Consider the following 27,345-nt stretch of genomic DNA (forward strand, 5'->3'; position numbering starts at 1 on the left):
CTACCTCCCTGTTGCTAGGCGGAACTGGGACGCAGTTGCCTAGGTAGCCTAACCTAAGCTTGCGGCCTGCAAGTTTTTCCAGAGCCCGAGGGGAAGCTGCGGGCGCCGTCGGGGATGCTGCATCTCGGGGCGGTTGCGTGCTGTTATGGAGGGCGATAAGGTGTGTGGGGGCGCGAGGGGAGGAGGAGGAGAGGGTCGGTGGTGTAGCGTAAATCTCGCCCGGACAAAGGCTGGACGCGGAGGTGGGAACGGGGGGCAGCTTTGAAAGGGCAAATCAAACTCTTAGGCTGCAAATGTATCTGGGAGCAACGGAGCAGGAGTTAATTCAGTGCAAACACGCCTAGGAATGGGCTGCAAGTCTCGCTGGAGAACTTCAGCTGGGCTTGCTGCTTAGTTAGGCAGGCACAGGGTTTCAAATACTTGGATAGCTTGTCACAGAGATGATGGGGATCCTCCACAGGGAGAGGGTTTGAAGCAGTGGGTTAAAGTTATATGTATCAGCAGGGCTTGGACCAGATGGCCTTTGAAGCCCCGAGCAAATCTGGGACTGATTTCTTCATAAATCCCTGGGAGTGAGCACTGCTTGAACTTGGGTGCACCCTAAACAGGTGTTTGCTCAAAAGTAAGCCTTGCTGCAAGGGATGCGGGTGGCGCTGTGGGTTAAACCACAGAGCCTAGGATTTGCCGATCAGATCAGAAGGTTGGCGGTTCGAATCCCCGCGACGGGGTGGGCTCCTGTTGCTCAGTCCCTGCTCCTGCCAACCTAGCAGTTCGAAAGCACGTCAAAGTGCAAATAGATAAATAGGTACCGCTCCGGCGGGAAGGTAAACGGCGTTTCCATGTGCTGCTCTGGTTCGCCAGAAACGGCTTAGTCATGCTGGCCACATGACGCGGAAGCAGTACGCCGGCTCCCTTGGCCAATAAAGCGAGATGAGCGCCGCAACCCCAGAGTCGGTCACGACTGGACCTAATGGTCAGGGGTCCCTTTACCTTTAAGCCTTGCTGTGCTCAACGGGACTCGACTTCTAATAGGTGGTTGGAGGATGCTGTCCTGGTCATTGCCATTTCAAACGGGAAGTCAGAAGGTGATGAGATGCACACTCCTGAATTTGAGCAGTGTTGGGCAACTGACCTGCAGTGAAATACCTTGACTGTAGTTCTGCGGCCACCAGGCTCCCAAAACACTTCGGCTGCTGCAGCTGCTTTTCTAGCCTTCTGAACCTCTTGTCTTCCCTTAAACTTGGACTTGTGCTGGAACAGGGCCCCACCCCCATTGAATCTGCTATAGAGGGTGAAAAGGTGAGCTCCTAGAATGTGAGGAAGGGGGAGAAGAGCTTACTTTCTGCACTAGCAGCCAGTGTGGTGCGATGGAGCCTTCCTCCCAATATTGGCACAGCTACAGCTTACCTGGATGGGGCTGCAGAGGGGCAGAGCAGGTGGTGAAGTTGGAACTGTATGGATGCACCAGCAGAGTTGGCCCAGTACTCCTGGCACTGTGTCCATGCAGCCTTGATTTTGCTGCTACCCGCTGCCTCGTCCCTGCCCTGTCCCTGGTTCCTGCCCCATCCAGGTAAACTGTAACAACATTGGTGTTGGAAGGGAGGCTCCGTAACTCTGCCCCACCACACCAGCTGCTACCGGTACTGTCTCACTGAAAAGTATCTAGTTAAATGACTATGAAGATTTCACTATTGGTCTCTTCAGTCCAAGCAAACTCCCTCTATAATCTCCCATCATTTCCAACTGGTAGCATTGTAGTTTGAGTGCTTGTTCAAATACGTTGACCAGATAGTATTATTATTATTATTATTATTATTATTATTGTTATTATTTATTAGATTTGTGTGCTGCCCTATGCTCTAAATACAGCTTTCAGTTTAAGATACCTCCCCCCCGTTCTTTTTGGTCTAGAGAAGAACCAAAGATGACACTTGGAAATCAGATGAACTAAAGAAGCATCTTAAGGTAAGATTTATTTGTACCTGATGGCAATAGCAGAGGTGGTGCCCAGAAGAGTTGAGGTGAAGTAAGTGGTGGAAGTGGCCCGCCTCTCTGCTTGTGCTGCCAGTGGGACACCCTCGAGTTTTGGTGAGAGGGATGTGTGCTGTGTTGCACCTAGGATGAAGAAGATGAGCACCAAGGCTTTGAGGAACACCCCCCTGCTGAGTTGGGTGAGAAGGGAGTATGTTCCAGCACGCACTGTTGCTGCTTGTCTCTCCCGTCTCTGGGGTGGCCAAGACTTTGAGGAGTGCCCACCTCTCACCGAGTTTTTGCGAGAGAGGGAGCATTCTGGTTGTGGTGGAAATGGAATGGGGAGGCCACGACTTCGGGGTTGGGATCAGAAGGCTGACAAAATGGAAGAGACTGCCCCTGAAAAGGTGGGTCTTCAAAGACAAATGTTACTATTGTGTTTCTTGTTTCCTTCTTGAGGTGTCTCGATCAGATAGTCAGTCTGAAGAGGGGAGACATCGGCAGAGGAAATCACGAGAGGGTGACAGCAATGATGCTGACGACTTGCCAAAGGATCAAGAGAAGGTCAGAGTGAAATCGAAAGAAAAAGCAGGAGAAAAAGTGAGACTTATTAAATCGAGTGACGCAAGACATAAGAATGAAAGGAAAGAGAAAGGAAGAGAAAAAGATCATCCCAGAGAACACGAGAGAGAGAAAGTTAAGCTAAAACATGTCCAAGAAGAAAAACATAACACTGGGAAAAGTGGTGAGAGACACAGCGGCAAAGAGAGAGAGAGGAAGCATAAGAAAGATGACCCCAACCAAACACTGGTGGAAAATGCTATGGAGGCTTTGGGGGAAAGAGATAAAGAACATAGAAGAAGAGACAGCAAGGATCATGCAGGTGGGATAGTTTGCTCATTGTATGTATTTTTAAGTAATGCTTTAGAAGAAGGTGAAAATGGGCCTCAAAACTCTTGCACAGGAGGCATGGCAGTAACATGGATTGCAAGCAGTTCTACACAATGTCTTTTTCTTTTCATCTCCTACTTTGTAAAGATAGTCTACCTTAACAAGATGGCAGACCTAATAGACTAGGGAGTTTCCTCTCCATAGGTATCTGGGCTTATTTCTTTTAAGCTCAGTTTCTTTTTCAGAGATGCTTGCTCCCATGAGAGAGGTCTTCCTTTCACTTCAATTGGGTGGAATCCATCAGTACACCTATGAATCACTCTGTCTATTCCTCTCGGAGGTGAAGGATATTTCTTTTCTCCCTCCTGTGCTTATAAACCCATATAGTGAGGCTTATGGTGCTTATAAACCCATATGGTGAGGCTGCAGGATCCCCCATTCCACACACCCACACCCTTCTCTAGACATTGCTTGTCTTTTGCTTCATAGGAAGGAGGATATTTTCTTCCAATGCCTCACATGATGGGTGTCCTAGCACAAAGAGATTTGAATAATAATAATACCTTTATTGTCAATGTATCTTGAAGATAGACTGGGAAACCTTGAAAAAGAGCTAGTCTGTGAGGAAAAGTTAAATGATACTTGTGTGTGTGTTTTTAACGATTCCAGTAATTCCCCTAGTTTGCTATTGGTTATAGACTACGCACATTACTTGAAACAGGCTTGGAATTGAAGTAATAGCCCTGAAATGCATCTTGCAGAGATGTAGCACATATTGTATTTGTGTTGTATGTAGCGTAGTAAGAGACTGAAATGTACTGAAGATAAAACTTCTTAATTTTATAGATGTGATTATGTTTTAGATCACCCAAAAGTAAAAGATGAAGAAAGAGAAGGAAAACACACGGAGAGAAAGGTAAGAGAAGGTAAAAAAGAAGCCTTGTTCTTAAAAAGAAAAAGAGGGAAAGTGTAAAGAAAAAGAAAGAAAAGCCAGCAACTCACAAACTGCAAATATGGTATGCTGCCCCGCTCAAAAATGCCCTAACAGATTGATAATTTCTTCACCTCCTTGAGTTTTTCACCCCCCTTTTTGCTCTTCCTGCTTCTCCAGCAATGTGCCAAAAATATTCTCAATAGAATGCTCAGTACAGCCTTGTTGTTGTTGTTAGCAGTAGTAGTAGTATATTTCTGAGCTCCAAAATTGTTAAATTTCAATTTCGGTTCTTTAAAATTTAAAATTATTTCTCTTCAGAATGAAGAGAGCAGGGATACTTTGGGTGAGGTTTCAACACAGAGAGATGAAGAACGCGAACACAGGCACAAGTCACACAAGGAACGGGACCCTGATAAGGAAAGAAGAAGGCACCGAGAGAAGAAAGAGCATGCGCTCTTAGCTGTAGAAGGAAAAGAGAAGTTTTTGAAATTAAGAAGTTTCACATCTGTCAGGGATGGGGAAGAAGGGCACACCTCCAGGAAACATAAGGAGCTGTCTCACTATGAAGACAGACACCGTAGGGAGAACAGTGAAAGACAACACAGAGAAGAAAACGAAAAGAAGAAGAAAGACCACAAGGTTTGCTTTACATTGGCTTTAGCTTCCTAGCAGTGCTGGCTAATATAAAATTCAGAAATTGTCAGATTTGCCTTGGAGATCGAATTTGTGTCAGAAACGAACAAGATATGCTGAGAAAATATCAAGAAATACTGTGGCTTGAAACAAAAATACTATATTATGCTTTTCCGCAATGGAAAATTATTCATTAGAAGCCAAAAGTCAATAAAAGAATTGACTGGGTTTGTTACGCTTTCACTGTATTTGTATGCCATCCTTCTCTCAAAGAGTTTAGGGTGGCAGCATACATTGGATTATTCTATTTTATGCTGAAAAAGTGTGAAGTTTGCTGCCTGCAAAACATGAGATAAATTTGATGTGAGGGTCTAGTTTTTGAAGTAATCTACATTTCATTGCACAAAGTAGTGCATTGCACAAAATGTTATGTGCTCCTCTTTCATGGTACACATAAGCTTTATTTGCAATATAGAGAATAAGTCAACTTTTCAGGAATTTCTCAAATTTAGCTAGTTCTGTACATCTGAGGTACACTTTCCCACAAGAGAAAGCAGCAGCTAAACTAATTTACAGGCTAGTCCTCCCATGTTTACTTGAAAGTAATTCTCACTAAGTAACGGTATTGTGCATATAATAACAATATTATATAGCCTTTATGTAGACTAACAGTTGCTTGTCACATGCCTGTGTCCTGTGTTTGCTGACCGTGTTTTCCAAACATATGAGAGCCATACCAATCTGTTTTTTATCTTGAGTCCATGCCTTGGGGACCCAGGTCAATGATAGACCTCTATGACATGTTATTTTATGGTATGCTTTATTTCTTTTTTTGGGGACGCGGGTGGCGCTGTGGGTAAAACCTCAGCGCCTAGGACTTGCCGATCGTATGGCCGGCGGTTCGAATCCCCGCGGCGGGGTGAGCGCCCGTCGTTCGGTCCCAGCTCCTGCCCACCTAGCAGTTCGAAAGCACCCCTAAGTGCAAGTAGATAAATAGGTACCGCTTTATAGCGGGAAGGTAAACAGCGTTTCTGTGTGCGGTGCTGGTGCTCGCTCGCCAGAGCAGCTTCGTAATGCTGGCCACGTGACCCGGAAGTGTCTCCGGACAGCGCTGGCCCCCGGCCTCTTAAGTGAGATGGGCACACAACCCTAGAGTCAGACACGACTGGCCCGTATGGGCAGGGGTACCTTTACCTTTACCTTATTTCTTTTTTAAGCCGTGCTGTGAATACAGCCCTAATACAGGCATTGTTTGCATAATATATGATGCCTATCTGGTGAACGCTAGCAATAGCCTTAATCATTGCGAGTTTTGTCTTCTTTAAAAACAAAGCTGTATATACTAAGAGTCATTGATATAAGAGCACATGCACCTGTTAATCTATATAAGGAGATACTTGGTCATGTTGAATGCTGCGAATCATTGTATTTACAAAAATATATTTTTCAGCACCGTGAACATAAAATCCAAGGCAAGAGCTCAAGGCATGAAGCTGAAGCAGGCCATCCACGTGAAAGGTGGGCTCTGTTTAAATACTTAAGAGTAATCCCCATTGGGCACAGTGGAGTTTACTTCTAAATAAATACAGTGGACCCTCCAGATATGAACTTAATTCGTTCCGGGGGTCTGTATGTACCCCAAAAAGTCCACAACATGAGGCGCCGCTCCTGCGCACGTGTGTGGCACAATAGAGGGCTTCTGCACATGTGCGCCGCGCAAAACCCAGATGTATACACTTCCAGGTTTGCCACGATCACAACCCAAAATTTACGTTACCCAAAGGTAACGTAACCCAAGGGTCCACTGTACTCTATAGGTTTCCTGCTTTGCAGGGAGTTGGACTAGATAACCCTCAGGGTCTCTTCCAACTCCACGATTCTATGATTTTATTTATTTGTGCCTGGCATTCTTTGCCTCTAAAGTGTGTACAAAGGCAGACTGCTTACCCATCTCTTTCCACAAGTTAGTGCAACGTGGGTGTTTTGATCGCTTGTGTCCTGTGTTCCTCCTTTTGATTAATTTTCCAGGGGAAGAGGGGCCTGAAAAATATATTTAAGGCAGTAATCCTGTGTGCATTTTCCAGGGTAAGAGGGGCCTGAAATATATATTTAAGGCAGTAATCCTGTATTCATTTTTCTGGGAGTAAGTCTCCGTGAATTCAGTCACACTTACTTTGAAGTAGACATATATGGGATCGCACTGTAAAACTCCTAAAATAGCCAACATACATATTTTGGAAGCATCATCGTGCTTTATAGATTTGAGGGAAATATTTTCAGTTCCTAGGCACCAGCTCCTTGGTAATTTATTTATTTGCTTAGACATTTTGTGATTGTGTTGGATATGTTTTCCAGCCAGACACAAAGCTATCTGACTTCTTTTTGATATCTTTTTGATTCCCTAGGGTCCCTGTTTCAAACAAATTAAAGCCCGCCACGGGGTTACATGCTGCCTCTTCTTCTCCTTTCCTTTTGAACTGCTTAGCTCTATTCTTGGGATAAGAGCAAGTGCTGCTGGCATCTCTTTGTTAAGCTTGGATAGGTCTTTATATTTAACATAGTGAGAAACTGCTTTATGCGAATTCTGCAATGAAATGACGGTCTTGGCCCTGAGCATTGGGATATATCTTTTAGTTATTTGGAGTGGGGAAGATTTAAGTTTTATTTCATGAGTTGTAGGATTGTTTTAGAAATCCATTCTTTAAGACTTGATGAAATGCCATTCACATTTTCTGCTTACTGTAATGAGAGCTGATCCAAAATTAGAAAGCTGCCAGACCTCCGTAAGCAAGGATCTTGTTTGATTTTCTGCCATCAGAAATATATGGATACTTTGGAAAGGACAGGGTGAACGCCACAGTACGTCTGTTGTTCCTCAATATATTCTCTCATCAGAAGTAAATAATTTCTGTGTTGGAGAGACATTACAAAGGGACAAGGCATTGTTATGAAAAGTAGTTCAGTGCTGTTCTTATAGAGGTTCACAGATCTCACCATGTGAGAAAGTCACATGTTACAGTGTAAGTGGGAAAAGATTCAACATAAATCACTTATCATCCCCCCCCCCCCAACATAGCTTATTTGAACAGGTGTAAAGCAGTTCTGAGACCTTGTTTTCCACAGAAATAGTGTTTGCTTGGTAGGCACTCCATTTAATTCTGTGTTTGTTGCTTTTTTCTCATTATAGTAGTACAAAAGAAAAAGTAAAGAGCCATGTCAAGAGTGAAAAAGACGCTACAAAACGAGAAGTAAGGTGGTTTTATTTGGAGTGTTATAATGCAAGAATATTGGAGGAATTAGTAATAAACCAAAGGAACAAGAACCTAAAATTTAGTGAAGAGTTACAAAGGGGGACTCCTAATATAAGGCACAGCCACACCATGTCAATCTGAATAGGAGAATTAAGTATATACTTGTTTTTCTTCACTTTCAACTAATGGGATTGGAAGGTGTTTATCTTTATTTGAATTGTGCTTATACTAAACTTCTGTTCTATATCGTTGAAAGTTTGCACCCAGTTCTAGGGCTTGGTCTTCTGCTTGCTTACATATAAGTGAGTTCTACTGAGCTCAGTCGGCTTTTGCATAAAATTGCAACCTTTTGGCATGATCCTATGCATGTCAACTCAGAAGTAAGATCCATTAAGTTCAGTGGGACTTACTCCCACAGTAACTGTGTATAGGATTGCAGCCTTAGACATACTTATATGGAACATACACAAAACGTATTGTTAGAAACCTTTCATGCTGTCTCTCTCCCTGGAGAATTTTAAAATGTTCATGATTATTTATGGACATGGACAAAAAGAAATCTAAAAATGATGTAGTATCTGACTGACTGCAGTTTTTTAGTCTTTTAGTCAGGGGCTGAGTGTTCCAGAGTGCACACCCAAAGAATACCGTATTTTTCGTCCCATAGGACGCTCTGTCCCATAGGACGCACCTAGTTTTTTTTGGGGGGGGGAATTAAAGGGGGGGAATCCCTTTATTTCCCCCCCAAAAGCAGGTCGGGGAAACCGAAGCAGGTCGAGGAACAGCGGGATGGCGGCGCTGCGCCTCCCTGCTGTCCCCCGAGCTTGTAGGGCTGGCCGATGTCTGCCCGGCGCGAGGGGCGCTCTGCTTCAGGGCGCCCTGCCCGCCCGCCGGGTGGCAGGCTGCTATCCGCAGTGTGGGGAGCCCTGCGGGGAACTCCTGCAGGGCTTCCCATGCTGCGGATCTCTGTCCGGCGCGTGGAGCGCTCTGCTTCAGGGCGCCCGACACTCCGGGAAGCAGGCTGCTATCCGCAGCCTAGACATCCCTGCGGGACCTCCCGCAGGGCTGCCTAGAATGCAGGCGTGTTCCTGAAGCGCCCGGCGCTCTGGGAAGCAGGCTACTATCCGCAGCCTAGACAGCCCTGCGGGAACTCCTGCAGGGCTGCCTAGGCTACGGATGTCTTCCTGAAGCCTGGAGAGCGAGAGGGGTCGGTGCGCACCGACCCCTCTCGCTCTCCAAGCTTCAGCGAAAGCCTGCATTTGCCCCATAGGACGCACCCAGATTTCCCCTTCATTTTTGGAGAGGAAAAAGTGCGTCCTGTAGGGCGAAAAATACGGTACATAAAATAACGTTTAAAAGAAAAAAATACTGCCTTTCACACATTTCATATCGATTACTCAGCACTCTACAGGCCACAGCATATTAGAGAGCAGGAGGCTCATCATGGGAGAGATGTATCGGTAGAGCAACTTCCAGAAGGGTAGTTGTCTTATGTTTGTTACCATAAATGCAAAAAAAAAAAAAAAAAAAAAAAAGTGTGTCTTGTTGCATCTTGAAAGGTTGATTGTGGCATAAGTTTGCCAACTTTGTCTGATGTTGTTGACATTGGATATGTCGAAAAAACAAAGTCCTAAATAAATATAATCAAGGAATATATTTAGCATGCCTGTTTCTAGTGTCTGGTATAGTCAGGATTTGGGGTGGGAGTTGTTCTACAGATAAAATACATATAAAATGAGATATTAATATGTGCAGAAGGGCAACCTTGGAAGTTGAAAGCATAATATAAGAACTAAGGTGTACTATTAGAACTCCCTGCCACATTTCAATGCTTTTCTCTTATGAGTTGTTCTATCTATTGTTACCTTAGCGCCACAAAAGTAACAACCTGTCAGCTGTGGGATCCCATCGGCAAAGGCTATCAAATGAAGAAAGCGGCAATGTAAGAGCTGCATATTATTACGTTCATTTTTTAAGGAGCACAGCAGTGCCAGTTAAATCTCACTGGTGAAATAAATTCCATTAATGTTTTCATTTGTACAATTATATCATGATTTAATTCTGTTGTTTGCATTTTCTTGCTAGAAACCGAATAAGGACACACCTTATCCAGATGCAGATTATGATAATGATTCTGTGAACTATGAAGATGATTTTGAAGTGAGTGCAAAGGAGTATTTTTTGAAGAAGCTAGCAGTATCAAATAAATGCAGCTGACCCACAAGCAGTAGGAATATAGAAATCTAATTGCAATGCCTTTATAGCCACTTAATTCTTTAAATATATCATGGGGAGATGCTTTGGGGGAGGGGGTGGAATACAGTCGTACTTTGGTTTTCGAACAGCTTAGTTCTTGAACGTTTTGGCTCCTGAATTCCACAAACCCAGAAATGACTGTTCCGGTTTGGAAACTATTTTTGGAAGCCGAATGTCCAACGGAGCTTCTGCGGCTTCCAATTGGCTGCAGGAACTTCCTGCAGCCATTCAAAAACCGTGCTTTGGTTTCCAAACGTTTTGGAAGTCGAACAGACTTCTGGAAGGGATTCCATTCGACTTCCAAGGTACGACTGTACTGTCAGCTACTGTCATAGAAAAATAGAAAGGAAGGAAGTTGCCTTTTACTGAGTCAGCAGACCACTAGTGTTATTGTTATTTATCACCTGTCTTTCATACTAATGTTCCAGGGTGGGCTACAATTATTAAAACACAATATAAAAAATAGTTTAAACAACTTACAATCACAGTAGTAAAGAAACTGGGACTTTCTCTGCTACTGAGCTATGACCCACACCCAGAGGCTCCTTTCCTTCATGTCTCAAGGAGGGCTGCATGTTTTTTGTACAGAACTCCACCCAAGAGAGCTTGTTTCTTTAAAACAAATTGCGCAGTTACTTCCCCTTACACTGTTCATTAAATGTTATTCTTAGTAATGGATATTAAACCACCACCATTTTAAAAGAAAATCTGCAATGGCATGAGGAAGCTTGAAAGCTTTTAGGAATTGCAGAATTGGCAGTGGAGATTGCTGAGCAATGCCATTGGTAATGGGCTTTTCATTTGTGCTTTAAGAAAAGTAACTGCTACTGTTCTTATTGAAGGATTATGAAGATGATTTTGACGACATAGATGATGAGGATGAGGATGAAGGTGGAGCTAGCCAAGAGCAAGAAAAGGAAGAAAGAGAAACAAAAGAAAAAGTAAGGAAAATTCCAGTAGCCAAGAGCGCAGAAGTAGAAGCAATTCAAAAAGCAATTAATGCTGAAAATGAAAAGATTGAGACCTTCCTCCCAAAACAAAGAGAGAATCCAAAAGGAAGGGAAAAGGAACTGAAAATAGGTATGTGACTAGGTACTTACTTTCGGTTAGCAGTCATAAGAGTGACCCATTGTGGATGTACACAAATTTGTTGCACTCATTGTACAGTGTAAGCTTATTTCCTGTGGTTTTAATTGCAACTAAAGGTGAAGTAGGCAAGCTTGTTGTTCTTTTTGACCATTGCAGGTTTCATCCATGTATATTGGAGCCATCCGCTTGCATTTTAAAGATTTCATGAATGTACTTACTGTCTTGCAGAAAGGCAAGAGTCACCCGCTCGAAGTCCTGTTTCTGGAAAGTTCATTGATTTCCAAACTGCCAAACAGCGGCAAAGTATCAGAAAGATTGCCAGTGAGCAGAAGTAGGTGGTATTAAAATATATCACTGCATGTAACTTTTGCAAGATGGCTTGCGTGTAAACTTCCAGTAGTTTTTTTTTAAAAAAAAAAAAACATTACAAGTGTTGTACGCCTAACAAAGTGCAATAAAGTATTTTTGTGAGCAATTCATGTATACTAGGTCTAAATTGTTTGCATGTGTCACAATCCTATAGGGATAGAAATCGGTTCATATTTGCATGATTCTAGAACAGCAGCTTATCTGTGGAGGTGCCAGAGAAGACAGAAAAGTCTTTCCGGCCTTTTCTGCTGTCTCTCTTGACTGAGCTCAGACTCTGTGATGTAGTAATCTTAGCCAATGCCCATTTATATTGGGCAGAAAACTATTTTGACCCTGATCTGCTCCGTCTATCCCCAGTAAGCAACAAAGCTATGTTTCCCTTAGTTAAGGAAGCTTGATGATTTCCACTTTTGACCTAAGGCAAGTTCTGCTTCAAAGTTGGGCTAGTGCAGGAAAATGAGGGGGGAATTGTGTCCTTATTAGTTTTCTAGTTTAGCAGTCTGGTGATCACATTCCAAAATAGTCTGCTCAGAGTTTCCTTCCTGGGGGGGAAATGTATAGATAACTAGTTTCATCTTAGTTTTTATTCAGGAAGATTGTTAAATCGGTTTTTAATTTGTTTTGTTTTTCTTGGTTGCAAATCGTTCTGAGACCTTTTTGGTGGGAAGAGATATAAATTTAATAAACCTAAACCAGGAGTATTCTCTGTCACCTAATATTACTGTTTAACATATACTTAGAGTCAACGTACATGTTACATTTAAAACCTAAGGTATTTTAAGTGTAAACCTAAAGGCATAGAATATGAATGCTATAAATATGTGCTTGCAAAAACATGTATTGTGCAGATACATGTCAGGCAGCTGTGATTTGCTGCAGGTCCCTGTTGATCTTACATTTGGTGACAAACCTAGGTCGCTCTCTGTGTAATGTCTGAAAGAGCCCTTAGTGTCGACAGCATGCTGTGTGCAGTAAAGTATACAGAAATGAAACGGTTCCTACCCAGGAGGCATTCAATTGCGTTAATCTTGTTCTCCTTAAAGTGCACTGGAACTGCAGACATAAAACCATTCCTTCAAATTGATTTTGAACTCTTTGCTCTTCCCTTTAGGAGTGAGAATATTTCTAGACCTTATAGTACATGTCACTATATTTAGTTCTTACTAGCCATTTTGCTTTCTTGTGACGTGTTTTCAAGGAAACGTAGCATTGAACTGCTCCGACTTATTGACCTGGACTTTTCAGTCACCTTCTGTTTGCTGGATTTGCCTCCAGTGAATGAATATGACATGTATATCCGGAACTTCGGGAAAATAAATACCAAGCAGGTACGCCACACAGCATATTCATTCTGACTGCTCTCATTTCTCGTTCGCTTGATTTCCTGTCCCCTCTCATCCCTTCTTCCTTTTCTGGTGTGTTTTTAGCCTACAGAGAGGAACTATGTTATTTTTATTTATTTGTAAGCCATTCTGGGAGCTTTCCTGTCTAAAGGGTGGGTATAAATGTTTTGATTAAATAAATACAACATTTTCAGTACTGACAGTACCCCAAAACATTCATTAATTTCTGATAATGAAGTTGGCAATGGGGTATATGTTTCTAACGCAAGAGAAATCTATTACGTTTGCCATTGCTAGTACTTTTAAAGCCAAGAGTTACAGCTATAAGAATTTTCACACTAGGGCAAACTAGAAAAAAAGTTAGATACTTAGTAGGTGTCATCCAGATGAAATCAGTTAGAACTTAGGTCTTCACTGTGTTCTTGGTGTTAATGGATAACAGAGCAATCCTAAGTACAGTGGTGCCTCGCAAGACGAAATTAATTCGTTCCGCGAGTTTTGTTGTCTTGCGATTTTTTTTGTCTTGCGAAGCACGGTGTCAGGAAAGTTTTGGAAAGGCTTCAAAAATCACCAAAGTCTTTAAAAACCTCAAAAAAGGCTACCACACCGCGTTCTATGAGTTGCTCCTCGAAGTCAAGTCGCAACTGTATTAACGGTGTTAAGAAAAAGGAAACAAACTTGCAAGACGTTTCCATCTTGCGAAGCAAGCCCATAGGGAAAATCGTCTTGCGAAGCAGCTCAAAAAACAAAAAACCCTTTCGTCTAGCGAGTTTTTTGTCTTGCGAGGCATTCGTCTTGCGAGGTACCACTGTATAGGATGACAGCATAATTTTTGCTAGGATAAATCATGCCAGTGTAATTTATCCTCTATTCCAAACTCCATTCAGGAGTGAGGCTGCTGCCAGCTGAACAAACCTGAACCTAGCAGATGGAAAACAAGCCTTTAAAATAAGAGTTTGACTTGCACCACTCTTTTTGCCAGTGTAAGTTCCATTGGGTTGCCAGGTCACATGACTGAGCTGAAAGAGGTTTGGAAAACTGTGGTACCTCGGGTTACAGACACTTCAAGTTACAGACTCTGCTAACCCAGAAATAGTACCTCGGGTTAAGAACTTTGCTTCAGGATGAGAACAGAAATCGTGCTGCGGCAGCGGGAGGCCCTATTAGCTAAAGTGGTACCTCAGGTTAAGAACAGTTTCAGGTTACGAACGGACCTCCAGAATGAATTAAGTTCTTAACCTGAGGTACCACTGTAGGTGCAAGTTTCTCTTTGTCCCATCACACCCCTTTTGGGGGACTTCTGCTGGCTTAAATTCCACCATATGAACCCATGGATAAGGGAGTTTTGCTGGCTCATCCAGGAAGGTCCAAGATCCATCTATTCCAAACATCCCTCCCTTTGGTTGCCTTGACTGAGTCTTCCAGGCCAGGAATATTTGCATGCTGCTATCCATTATTGTGAGTAATAGTGTTCCTTGCTAGTCAGCAGCTTCCATTTCGTACCCCCAGAGAATATACTGCAAAGTCAACAGAACAGACCTTCCAGTTCATTTATTTTATTCCTTGGGGACCAAATGCATAGTTCATGTTTCCATGGGATTCAGCAAGATTAATGTGCCTGTCTCTTCTTGATTCCAAACAACTACTTTTTAAACTCAGTTCTATAGGCAATCATGTTCAAAGATTTTATCTTAAACATCCAAAGGAAAAAAGAAACATATTTTCTTTATACTATGAACTAGATAATGCAACTTTGTACAGTACCTTGAATTTTTCATGAGGTGCAAAGTATTTTGGGATACAGCAGATGGGTATTTCAAGTGGCTCGCAGGTGCTCAGAGTGAATGGGATATTTTCATGTTTCTACTTTAGGCCTATGTACAGTGGAATGAAGATAACCTGGACAGGGATGTTCAGACTGACGAAATAGAGACTCAAGAAAAATGGACCCAACATCCTGGAGAAACTGCCGTTGTGTCTGGAGGTGATTATTGCTTAGATATGTGGAGGTGTTAAAATGTAATATAATTCAAGAACATGCTACGAGAAACCTCACTATGTATCTCTTATTATCAAGTGGTCATTTCCTATTGGCTTTAGCAGCACAAAATGTAAAAGCCGTTTGTAACTTTCTGGGTAATGTACTATCGTCTTTCCTTGGGCCTCATTTCAGGTCCAAAAAGCAGCAGTGATGTATCTTCCCTTACCCCAAAGATTGATTCCCAGAGATTGGCAAGTTTTCTGAGATCTGCTTGTCAGGTATATAATTTACTTTTTATATTCTTGGTTAAAATAATAATTAGCAGTAACCATAGTCTGGAGCTTAATACAGTGGTGCCTCGCAAGACGAATGCCTCGCAAGACGAAAAACTCGCTAGACGAAAGGGTTTTCCGTTTTTTGAGTTGTTCCGCAAGACGAATTTCCCTATGGGCTTGCTTTGCAAGACGAAACGTCTTGCGAGTTCTTGCGAGTTCTTGCGAGTTTGTTTCCTTTTCCTTAAAGCCGCTAAGCCGTTAATAGCCGCTAAGCCGCTAATAGCCGTGCTTCGCAAGACGAAGAGACTCGCGGAACGAATTAATTTCATCTTGCGAGGCACCACTGTATATTCCTCACATAGACAAGAGACAGAGTGATCACTTGTGTTTCCCCTCACCTGGTTTTCATTCTATGGGATGGTTTTCCTTAATCAAGTAGGAATGGGTACCCAAGGAGGAACAAACTCCTCTATAACAGCTCCGCAAATTCAGTTTTTCTGCTTGTCTTGAAACTAGCCCACAAAACTTTCCCACCATCTTCTAAGTCATTGAAGTAAGGTAAAAGCAGTTTGAGCCAGCAGACTACTTAGCAGGTTATTAACACTGAAGGAAAGAGTAATAGATTTCCCCCCACATTTCTAACACATACTGTTTTTTTTAAAGGTAATTGAAGTTCTGCTTGAGGAAGATCAAGTAGCAACGCAGCCCCGGCGGAATCTGAGATCACGACCATCCAGTCTGTCTATTAGTGACAGGTGCTTCCAGTTAAACACCAATCTTCCTTTCTTGAATGGTAAGACACTTTTTGCTCTTCATCTTGTAGCAGGGCACCAGAAACTCCTATTCTTTTGCAGACGTGTCTAGATCTTTTGCCTGTGACTGATACATAGTCAAAGTCGTGATGTTGAGCAGTTTATAGAAGAACCTCCTTGTTCAGAGGCAGTATTCCAGATCCCAGGAACAAGCAACAGGAGTAGGGCATTTTTGTTTTGTTTCCTGCTTGTGAATTTCCAGCATTATCCAGCCGGCTGATGTTGGGAACGGAACTGTAGATGCAGCGAGACAATCCTTACATTCTTCTGACTCATCTGCAGCTCTCTGCAAAGTTAAATTCAACTAATTTGAATACAGAAGCATGCCTGTTAGTTTGCCTAGATACGCAGAAGGCACAAGTTTTACATAGCAGCAGCTTTTGTCTAGCAGACTGAGGGCTAAAGTAGATAGGATAAGGGAGAACCATGATTAGACACCCTAATTACTTAATCAAACCAATACCTCTCAAGTGCTTCTATTTAAACCAAAATCAGACACCACCCTTCTTGCTTTTAACTAAAAAGGGAAACATTGGGAGATCTAATCACAAGTCTCCGTGTAGTTGAGCCATAATAGATTTTTAAAATGACATCTGTGATTTTTGCTTTCCCCTCCTAGGTCGAAGGGTATCCTGTTTGCACATCTCACAGGGTCAGAGGCAAGCTCTGCTTTCCGTTCATGGGTTTCCTGAGAAGTCAAATGACTTATCGCTGGACAGCAAATACATCATTTGTGTGTGGAATGTCTGGCAACCTTCTAGTCCTCAGAAATTACTGTTTTGTGAATCTCAGGTATGCTTTGGCGACATGCCACTGTCTAAAGCACTAGTACCCACCTCTTTGTATATGAACTAATCTAATAGTTGCCCGCAGACCCCTATCAGCCACAACCGCACCCAAGACTTCTGTCTTACCTTTCGCTTCTAGTACAGTGGTACCTCAGGTTACATACGCTTCAGGTTACAGACTCTGCTAACCCAGAAATAGTGCTTCAGGTTAAGAACTTTGCTTCAGGATGAGAACAGAAATCGTGCTCCGGTGGCACGGCGGCAGCAGGAGGCCCCATTAGCTAAGGTGGTGCTTCAGGTTAAGAACAGTTTCAGGTTAAGAACGGACCTCCAGAATGAATTAAGTACTTAACCCGAGGTACCACTGTACTGCCACCTTCCCTGCTTTCCACTTTCATCACAGAAGAGAAGGGAAGAGAGAGAAACAAGGAAAAACTCTCTCCAGGTTACCAGAGTAGTGTAGATTAGGTGGAAGGCTTCTATAACAGGATTTTTCCTCAAGTGCACACTAATAATATTTGAATTTCTACAAAGCAGTTTGGGACTGCTAATCTAAAGATTGCATTAATTTTATATCCATGGTATGTTGTCCATTTCGGAACATTCTGCCTCGCTATATGACAAATCTTGATAGAGAAATTGACCTGGTGTCCCTACCAGGTAGCCAAACCACCACACACACCCCAAGTCCAGGTTCAACCGCAACTGAAGTTGTTCCAGTCTGATTCAGTTCAGGCCAATAAAGGTTCAGTAATTGGGTCACCACATGTGGGTCGACTGGCTCAGTTCTGATTAATTCCCTTAAGTCAAATATTAGAAATAAAATGTTTTAATTCAACTCAGCAGCAACATATTATTTAATTCCCACCTATAGAGACTGGCTGAGCACTGCAGCATGTGGAAGGCACTCTGTTATGCACAAGAATAATATCCTCTCTTCTTTCCTTCTTCCGGCAGCCTGTTTTATCTTTAAAATTTCCTACAGTGGTTTCTGTCTCAATGAAGAAGCTTACATCCAGCTCAGCTCCCACACCCCCTCTTACAGTCTGCCCTCTATGGGATTTTTCCTAGAGCATGCCTGTGCATTTAGACAGCCATGGGCTAAACCCAGAACAGCTGTTGCTCGGGGAAAGAAAAGTCTCAACTCGAAGATTTGACACACAGAAATTCTTGTTTTCTATGGGAACAAATGTGCATTGGGAATTCTTCGGATGCCCCTAGAAAGAGTGATCTAATTTATTTAACTTGTTTGTTTTGCATGTATTTTGTAAACAAAGCAAAAGATATGTTAAAACTACCAAGCTCGCTTAATAGCCATTTGTATTTGGCATCTGTTTTAATGAACTTACGAAACAGAGTTTTCCAAGGGGAAATAAAGCACTGAAAAAATTTCCACCCCACATCATTTAGATACATTCCTGTTCAGGTGCTACAAAAGCTTTCAGATAGTAGTTCATCTTCTATTTTTGTTCGGGGGGGGGGGGAGTTTCATTCCTTTATGTTCTGTTTGATTCCATAGTGTACTGCATGTGAAAAACTGATTACTTGGTGTCATATTTTATCAAATTTGTATACCGTGGTACCTCAGCTCTCGATTGTCTCGGAAGTCGAACATTTCAGTTTTCGAATGCTGAAAACCCAGTTTTCGAGCACTTTTTGGAAGTTGAGCGTGCCACGCAGCTTCCGTTTTGAGTTTTTCATAAGTAAATTCTTCCGGAAATGCATGCTTCGGTTTTCAAACTTTACGGAAGTCGAACGGTCTTCCAGAATGGTTTACATTCGAAAACCAAGGTGCCACTGAAATCTTCCATAGATTTCAGATCAGTTCACAACATTAAAGTGTAAGATTAAGGGTTCAAGACTATATCCCCCCCCCCAATCATTGCATTACATTAAAACTATTTATATTATATCATTGGAAAGGTGCTAATGTCAAATGTGCTCCACGTAGGCAAAACAAAATCTATCATTACTCTTCCCTTCCATTAAGTTGGACTCCCATCGAACCAAAACAGATTCAGTATAACTATATTTCCCTCATTTGTAATTCCGGGATATTTTGTCTTGCCATATAGGTGACATGCTGCTGCTTTAGTCCTAGTAAGGCTACTTTAGTGTTTGCTGGAACAATCGATGGTTCAGTGCTGGTGTGGGATCTCAGAGAAGACTCAAGGTTGCACCACTGCATGAAGGTCAATGAAACAGATTGGACATTTCGATCTCCAACGTTTTCTACCGGTTGGTCAACATCCCTTGAATGATATCATCACATCTGTTGCAACCTGAGTGGCCAGCGCCATGATATATGAGCAAGCACAGTTCATAAATATGAAGTTGTTCCAATTCCATTTTGGGTATTCCCCCTCCCCCACTCCATGCAAAAGATGTGTAAAAAGATAAGCCAAAGGCTGAACCCATGTAATTAAAGTTGATGAAAAGAAGATCAGTGAAGTAGTATCAATCTTTTTTTTTCTTATATTTTTGCTAGAATATATACCAAGTCTGGCATGTTTCAGAGGCTATTAGCAATACTTCCAACAAAGTTTAATTGTTTTTTAATTAATGCTTTTTCTATGTTTTCAGCGGATCTCATTTTTATATGTAAGGGGGGAAAGGCGGAGTATAAATAAATAATGTAGTAAATCTAAATGTTATTCCTAGTTTGACATGTTTGCCAACTCGCCACTCAAGTGGCTTGTATGATAACTTATGATTAATATTAGAGAGTTAATTCTGCTCCCTGTATCTTCTGAGGAAAAACACCCTAGCTTGAAATGCAATGGGTGTGGTGCTTTCAGTATAATAGGGTTAACACTTAGTGGAGTTTTTAACATCATATGCAGTAATATAAACATGTATTAAAGAGAACAGAGACCTTATTTGAAATTTGTTTTTTTAGCACTTTTGTTTCCACACCAGTTTAGCAGTCACTACAGTCCTGAATTAAACACAACTGGGATTGGATGGGTGGACTTACTGTTTGCTTATTTCTCAACTATAGATGGAGTATTTGCCTCAGTAAACCACACATGTTCTGTGCTGACAGTCGAACCTGTCTCGACATCTGTCTTCAAGGAGCAGAATTGTGGTCTTTCCTACCTCTCATCTCAGGAAGGTATGTAGACTGCTCTCCAGAAATTGACAAATATTCTTTGGAAATACAGGTTGTGCCCGCAGTTGTCATTGTTCTGGAATTCCCTGCCTATAAACATTTCTGTAGTTCACAAGCCGTGGTTGGTTTAGCCCAAAGTATGGCTTGTTTGAACATCCTAACTCAGTCTAGCAGACAAATAACCTTGGTTTATTTTCTGGGATCAAACCATGCTGTTAACTAATTCCATGGAAGCAAGATGCTCACAGGTGGTGTCCAATCAATAGTCTACATCAAACAGCATGGTTTGCTAAAGGGCTCTCATTATTTTGTAGTCTTTGGCTTCTGTAAAGCTGGGGAGCCAGAGGTACTGCAGGAGAGTCATCTTCTGAGTCAGAGCATGGCAACAGAGTTGTCCTCTGATGGGAAGAGCCCTGAAGATGGCACTGCACGTTCTTTCTTCTGCTCACCACAGTGAAGTTGCATGAACCTTTCCACAGTCATTGGAGGTCCTCATTTCATGGGTCATGGCAGATGTGAAGCCATAGTTTATTGCTGGCTTTTGAACTATGGCTTATCTTTACAACGTTTTGGCATTATGAATGAACCCAACAGCCTTGCTTAATTGTGGTTTATTTGACTATCCCAGCCACTTGGCAAACTGAGAGGGACGGGCAGTTAGAAAACAAGCCAAGCATTAGAGACACAAGCCCCAGGCTGCTGCTGAGTTTCACTGCACGGTTTGTTTCATTCTGTATTTGTTTTATGGCATGGTGATATTTTAAATTGTTTCTTTCTATCAGCTGGCTTGAGGAACCTTGATGGGTGGAAAGGCAGCATATTAATTTAACAAACAAAGAAGTGAACATTATTGCCTCAGTATTGAGGATAAAATTTTAGCATGTTAGTATCTCTGTTAATGCCTATCTTATGGGGGTCAAATTTAAGTGGGTGAAATAATGTATGATCACCCATAGCCCTTGCAAATCTATAATTACTGAGTTATCATTTTTCCTTGCAGAAATGTTAGGACTTTCATTTCAGATTGCCTCTATGGATGAAAACGGGATTCTCAGTCTGTGGGTGAGTTGGAACTTTTCCATAGCTATTACTCACTCGTTGCTCAGGAATATAGTTTTTTTGTGCAACTTTGGCTGTTTTTGAGAGCGACTTTACACAAACATTAAAGATGTTATTGCTTGGAAAATGCAGTTTCCCTTTCCTGCTAATTAGGGCATCCTGTTGTGAATCCTGTTTGTAAGTATCATGAGCATCTTTTTGGTTTTTTTCCTATCAAAACTAATAATAGCCTTTTTTAAAGAATTACTCTGCTTTTAGATCTAGATTTCCAATGCAGTTACCCAAGAATGCTCCATACAGTAGTGCTTTCCCCTGCTACTACCACTGTCATGCTTTCCTGTTTGTAAAGTTGTCGCAAATTTTATTTCGGAGGAAGACCACTCTTCCGTTGCACCTCTGGAGCATTTATGTATTATTTTTAAGATCCGTTTCATTCATATTCCACAGCAGTATAAAGCACAGCCAATAACCTTTCACTACTAAGCTTTGAATGATATCGTATGCTTTGATTTGTGAATTTTAGTGTGGTAGGGACGCCTAATTGCACATAATAAGCAATATTTAAAATATATTTTAAGAGAATGATCCATTTGGGTAAGGAAGCCCACAACCAAATTTTAGGAAAGGAGAAGCTGGTCTTAGGGTATATTGTTTGGAGAATGCCTGCAAAGCAAACTTGGTTTTGAATAAGCAGCAAGTCAAGGAATAAGAACTAAGGTAGTACAGTTTTAAATTTAGTAAACTGCAGGGTAGGCAAAGTCTTAGTGAGAACATACGGAAAGCTGAAATATGTTTCAGAATGTTTGCGATGATACCTCCTCTTTTTTCTTGATTATTATTATTTTTTTGCCACTTTTTAGGTAGTAGTTGAACTTCAAAAGGGGGATTTGGCAGGCTCACAAAGTGATTTAGGTAAGTGAAACTCCTCAGTGAAGCTGCTGTTTATGGAAGGGAAGGAAGACAAAGTCAGACACTGTGAGAAAAGCATTGCTGGTCATCACAAAAGCTTGGGATTGTTCTGGGCAGGCAGCCAACAGTGGAGTTCCATGCAATACTTACATGAAGCATTAAAATAATGGATCTGTATACCTACAGTTACTCTAGGTGGTATCCTCTACCAACTTTCCTTTGTGGAAAAATCTTGGACCTTGGAATACATGGTGGTTTGCAATCTCCATAAAGCACCAAATCAGTGCTATTATTATTATTATTATTATTATTATTATTATTATTATTATTATTATTACTACTACTATTCTTACAGTTCAGTTTTATTACTTACAGGCTTAATTCCAGGGGGCAAAATAAAACTGGTCCACAGCTCTACAGTTCAGTTGAATTGCAGGTAAAGATTTCTTGAAGTTATTGTTCTATATAGCCAGGCATATTACTGTCGTTATAACCTGTGTTTTTCAATCTGAATTACTCAGTACTTTTGAAAACACTCAGTTGCCGGAGGTTTGCATTGTCCTCTCAAAGTGTAAAAGCCATTTAGGCTTCATAGCTGCCGTTATACAACTGCAGCTGTGGAGGTGGTTGCTATTTCTAACACAACCTGAGGGCAGGCCAAGCATTATGCTGCTGTTAGTGAAAAATCATTTGGGAGAAGGATCCTCATGTCCCTCCAACAGTGGACTAAGCTGGTGAGTGCCGACAGGATTGTAGCCAAAATGGGGACACTAAGAAACAAGAGGGGGGGAGGCATCAGTATGCTTGGGGGAACCCCAAGATTTACAGCAAAACAAACATTTTGAGAAAAGCTCCAAAAAATACAGCTCACTGAGAGCTAAACATGTTCAGTATCCACACAATACTGATTGCCTGTTGGGTGGGGGACACAGAAATTGGGGAGAATGGAATGAAATGTCTTAGAAAAGGGTATGAGACAGTGAATAAGAGCACTCCACACTGCAACATTTCTACAATATATCAATTTATCCATTTGACATTTCCCCAGATTTTATTCAAGGGATACCGTGCTCACGAAGGTACCTCAGACGCTGAATATTAAATTTCTGCCTTCAAATCCCAATCATTTTGTTGTCGGAACAGACGTTGTGAGTAATATTCTCTACTTAATTTCACTACTGCCTCCTTTTCTCTCCTGAACGTTGTCCATGATCCATCTGCATTTGTTAACATTTTAATGGCGACTTCTTTAAACGCATGCACTTTCAGGTTCTTATTACAAATTGCTACATTTTAAATTCTAAATAAAGCTAACAGCTCTCTGTAAAGTGCTTTTCATGGGTTGTTTCATTTTATTTTTTTTGGTATTAAATTCATTTATTGAATATGCATACAAAACAATAATTTACATACCTTACAGACAAACAAGCAGAAAGAAAACAAAACAAAACAAAAAGCAAAAAATAGGGATAAAGGAAAATTACAAAAAATAGGTGGAGGATAATACACCCTGGTGACTTCCCTCCACCAGTGCTCATCATCTTTAATTCTTGTTTACATTGCAATTCATGTATCACTATGTTACTTGTTTTATTAAACTATTATATTATCTAAAACAACTTAACAAACTAGTCTAAACATATCAGCATGCTATCTTTAGAGCAGTGTTTACTCATATATTCTTCAAACCATATCCATTGTGATCTTGTTTGGTATCTTATTGCTGCAGTTAATTTCACCCATTCTATAAATTCAGCTAATTTATATATCCAGTCCATAGCTGCCAAGCGTCCCTTATTTGGCGGGACAGTCCCTTATCCCAGCGCCATGTCCCACTGCTGTCCCTGATTGATGATGTCCCTTAAATAAGCTACTGAAGGTAATGGGGCCCTTTCTATGTCCAGCTGTCCTTTGTCAACAACAAATTGTTGCTTTTTTTGTGTGTTGAATATATGTATATGGTAATTTATGGACCTAATAGGTATCTAAAGCCATTTGCACGTAACAATATATGTATTTCATCAAAGTAATTGTTGATCCCTTATTTTGGCTGCTGATCCCTTATTTTTGAGGCTGCTGGTCCCTTATTTTCAAATCTCCAATCCTCTTTTGTGGTTATATAATTTCCTTTCCAGTTTTTTTTTGCAAGAAGTAGCCTCGCTGGGTTGTTTCATTTAACGTAGCAGAAATAAGAGATTTCCACCCCTCTCTTTTTGTAATTTGCAGGCTATAGTGAGCCATGGTACAAGGCATGAACTAAGAATACCTCCCCGGTGGTTCAAACCACAGCAGGGGGCGCCGAGATCAACCAGAATCAATGCCATCGACTTCTCTCCTTTTGGAAAGCCCATCTTTTTGGTATGGATGCCTGTTTTCATTTCTTGGCTGAAGCTTATCCGGGCTGCTTAACAGAGCTAAACGGGAAAATGGGTGTATCCTATAGTAGAGCAGTCTTTGCTTTCTGTAAAGAGTTTTGCAAGTAGCATCAAAATTGCTCAACCCCCAGCTCTGGCAACACTGGCAGCGTGACTCAGATTTCAGTCCGTTCTGAGATGAGGCAACAATAATGGTGTCTTCTAATTCTTTGTACAACTACAAACAGATGAACGTCAAGTGTAAGAACACACACAGTTACCTTTGTTTACATAAACTTGTAGCCAGACCATAACCGTGTAGAGAAAGGGCCATGAACATGCAGCGTGACTGTAATAGCTGGAGGGAGTGAAATTCTACAGTTGGTCAGGCTCTAAATAAGCACTTAAGTCTACTCAAGGTGTTGATGGAACGTGCCCAGTGAAATGTTCTGCTTTGAAAATTAGGCCCCGATGCCATGTTGGAAACTGCTTTTATGACTCCCCTTAGTTTCCAAAAAGGTTTGCTGTGCAGTATGGGCCTAGGCTGGGCCTGCTATGACTCCCAAGCCCCTTGGGCACACAGAAGAGGGTTGTGCAGGCTTCTGGATTCAGATTATATGTTATAGCAATATAGCAATTATATGCTATAGCAATATATAGCAATATTGGCCAGACTACCATTCTAGTATTGTTTCGAATCTGGGGAAGAGCAGTGGGGTCAAGTGCTCCTCCCTCACCTACCTCTTACCATGTGCTGGCTTCAGTATAACAATTCTGGCTTGGATTAAGCCAGAGCCACTCATTATGTCCCAAACTGGGGAAATCTGTCTTAACGTCAGTTAACAAACTGGGAAAAAGAAGCTCAGGGTGCTTTACGAAGCCTGGAACAATAATTTCAACAGGGCCACTGTGTATATGACTTGTACAGGCAGCCTCCGATTTGTGCAGGGGTTGCATTCTGCGCAACGGTGGAACAAAAATAAGCGCACTCTGACGCGTTGTGCCCGCTTTCCCAGCCACTTCTGGGTTGCTTCCTGTTACGTGTCTATTGTACATTCGTAAATCAGTTGTTGCCTGTATACGTAATTACCAAAACTCGGCGGGGAAAAGAAATTTTGGCCTGCACCCACAAGTTAACTTTAGCGAATATTGACAGTGGAAAACGCAGCATCGCTTCTGCAAGATTTGGGTGCAGGGAATGACGCTCCCCAGCCTGGCCTGTTATCCTGAAACCAGTTCAGTCAGAGATTATTCACAAAAAGTTCATTCTCTTTTCCTTGGTACTAAGGCACAAGGGAGCTGGCCTGTTAATCACACAGCATGGTACTGTGTGATATATATTGCCACCACAAGAACCAATGCACAGAACAATTTCTAACGTCAGCCTTACCTTTTATTACCAGGGATGCTTGCGGCAATGCAAGCAATAAGGCAGCAGCAGGCAGACAGGAGGGAGAGCATTGGAGTTTGCCACTTACGTGCAGTTATTTGTGGGCAGTTATTACGTCCTGCGGGTGAGTGGCAAACTGTGTGTGGCTCCCTTTAGAGTTGGTTGTACATTTTAATCAATAAGAGGATTACTTGTGCCAGCGAACCACTAAGGTTTTTGTCTTTATGTTTTCAGGTGGGCTGTTCAGATGGCAGCATAAGATTGCACCAAATGACCTCTGAGCTCCCACTTATGCAGTGGAACAACAGCACAAGCGGGCAGCCCATCATTTCCCTGCAGTGGGCTCTGACCAGACCAGCCGTCTTCTTTGTTTTGGATGCCATGTCTGTCGTTTACATTTGGGACCTGCTGGAAAACGACTTGGCTCCCGTAGCCAAGCAGCCTATCTGGTCCGATAAGTAAGTCCATACATAGCACAGTGTTTTAGCGATAGTCATGCAAACTTGGTACAAGCGACCGCTGTTCCCTTGCTATAAACTCCAATCTTCATGAGCTTTACGCTTCCTTAACCCATGTGAAGATTACGATCATGGTCCAGGTAATTGCCACATTTGGGGTCAGGAAGGAAATCCTCCCCACCTTTCCCTCTCTGTTCCCTCTGGTGAATAATTTCCAAGCTTAAGGTAGTTGACAGGGCTTCCAGGAGGAACAGAGGGATTTTGATGCAGCCGGGGGAGTCAAACGGCCTTGGTCCAGTGTACCTGAAGGAGCGTCTCCACCCCCATCGTTCTGCCCGGACACTGAGGTCCGGTGCCGAGGGCCTTCTGGCAGTTCCCTCGCTGCAAGAAGCCAAGTTACAGGGAGCCAGGCAGAGGGCCTTCTCGGTGGTGGCACCCGCCCTGTGGAACGCCCTCCCACCAGATGTCAAAGAGGAAAACAACTTCCAGACTTTTAGAAGACATCTGAAGGCGGCCCTGTTTAGGGAAGCTTTTACTGTTTAATAGATTATTGTATTTTAATATTCTGTTGGAAGCCGCCCAGAGTGACTGGGGAAACCCAGCCAGATGGACGGGGTATAAATAAATAATAATAATAATTATTATTCAATGGCCATGGCTTTGAGTCTCTCCTGATGTTGAAGCAGCAGGGTGGTTGGGGGTGGAGATAGCTCTTGGAGGTGGGAGTGGGGAGAAGCTGGTGCAAATGCGGGGAGGGGGTCCTTGCTTTGTCCCTCAGATGAAGCCACATGGAATGGCAGCTTGTGGAGGCCATTTTGGACAGGAAGCAGGAGGAGCCAAATGACAGTTGGTCCCAGCCAGGCGAATGGAGGGAGATTTACTTTTTCACCTTTCTCTCCCTCTCTTCCTCCCTTTGTTAAACAAGCTCTATTTTCCCCTCAGGGTTATAACTATGGCTGTACTGGGCGAGCCTGAAAAACCCAGCGGTCTCCTGGGGATTGCCCTGGCCAAAGAATCTGGAACAATAGACATAAAGTACGTAAAGAAGAAGTGGGCACTACCTCAGCCAGAGGAATCTGAGAAATTAAACTTGCTTCTGCAGCAGGCCTTGTAAAAAGAAAGACATGCCTTTCTGTGAATACACACATATGACAACCATTTGATTTTAGATGTATTTGTTAATATTTTGGTTTTAGCTTGACATCGCTTGAGTAAAATACATGATTTCATATTTTTTCATTCATCTTTGTAAATAGTATTTATATATTTTTAAAGTATCGACACAGTATTTGAACCTGAGGTAGAGAATATTTTTATCATAAAACAGAACAAATATTCATGATATTTTATGCAAAGGGGAGATATAAATTGTATTTATATTTAATTCCAAAAATGTATTTACTTAGTATATGCTATGCATTGCAATTGTTTATAGATATTTTAGAATAAAACAACATGCAGTCCTATGAA

The 27,345-nt window shown here is 42.0% G+C and overlaps 1 protein-coding gene across 2 annotated transcripts; it reads left to right on the plus strand.

Annotated features, from left to right (window-relative positions):
• DYNC2I1 (dynein 2 intermediate chain 1) lies at positions 1-27,345 on the plus strand. Of its 2 annotated transcripts, XM_028750589.2 has the most exons (25): positions 2-160; positions 1,912-1,965; positions 2,431-2,854; positions 3,726-3,778; positions 4,115-4,435; positions 5,880-5,947; positions 7,617-7,677; positions 9,551-9,622; positions 9,766-9,840; positions 10,779-11,016; positions 11,254-11,356; positions 12,593-12,722; positions 14,610-14,721; positions 14,911-14,996; positions 15,657-15,786; positions 16,425-16,597; positions 18,669-18,831; positions 19,595-19,708; positions 20,706-20,767; positions 21,625-21,676; positions 22,049-22,109; positions 22,722-22,821; positions 23,900-24,031; positions 25,652-25,875; positions 26,818-27,345. In XM_028750589.2, exons 1-25 carry the CDS (start codon positions 146-148, stop codon positions 26,987-26,989), a joined length of 3,195 nt encoding a protein of 1,064 aa, XP_028606422.2. In that variant the 5' UTR covers positions 2-145; the 3' UTR covers positions 26,990-27,345. The 2 variants fall into 2 exon arrangements, with proteins under 2 accessions (XP_077792884.1, XP_028606422.2); XM_077936758.1 differs by lacking the exon at positions 9,551-9,622 and having other exon boundaries at positions 1-160.

The sequence above is a fragment of the Podarcis muralis genome, chromosome 12, assembly GCF_964188315.1.
Source record: "Podarcis muralis chromosome 12, rPodMur119.hap1.1, whole genome shotgun sequence".
Taxonomy (NCBI): domain Eukaryota; kingdom Metazoa; phylum Chordata; class Lepidosauria; order Squamata; family Lacertidae; genus Podarcis; species Podarcis muralis.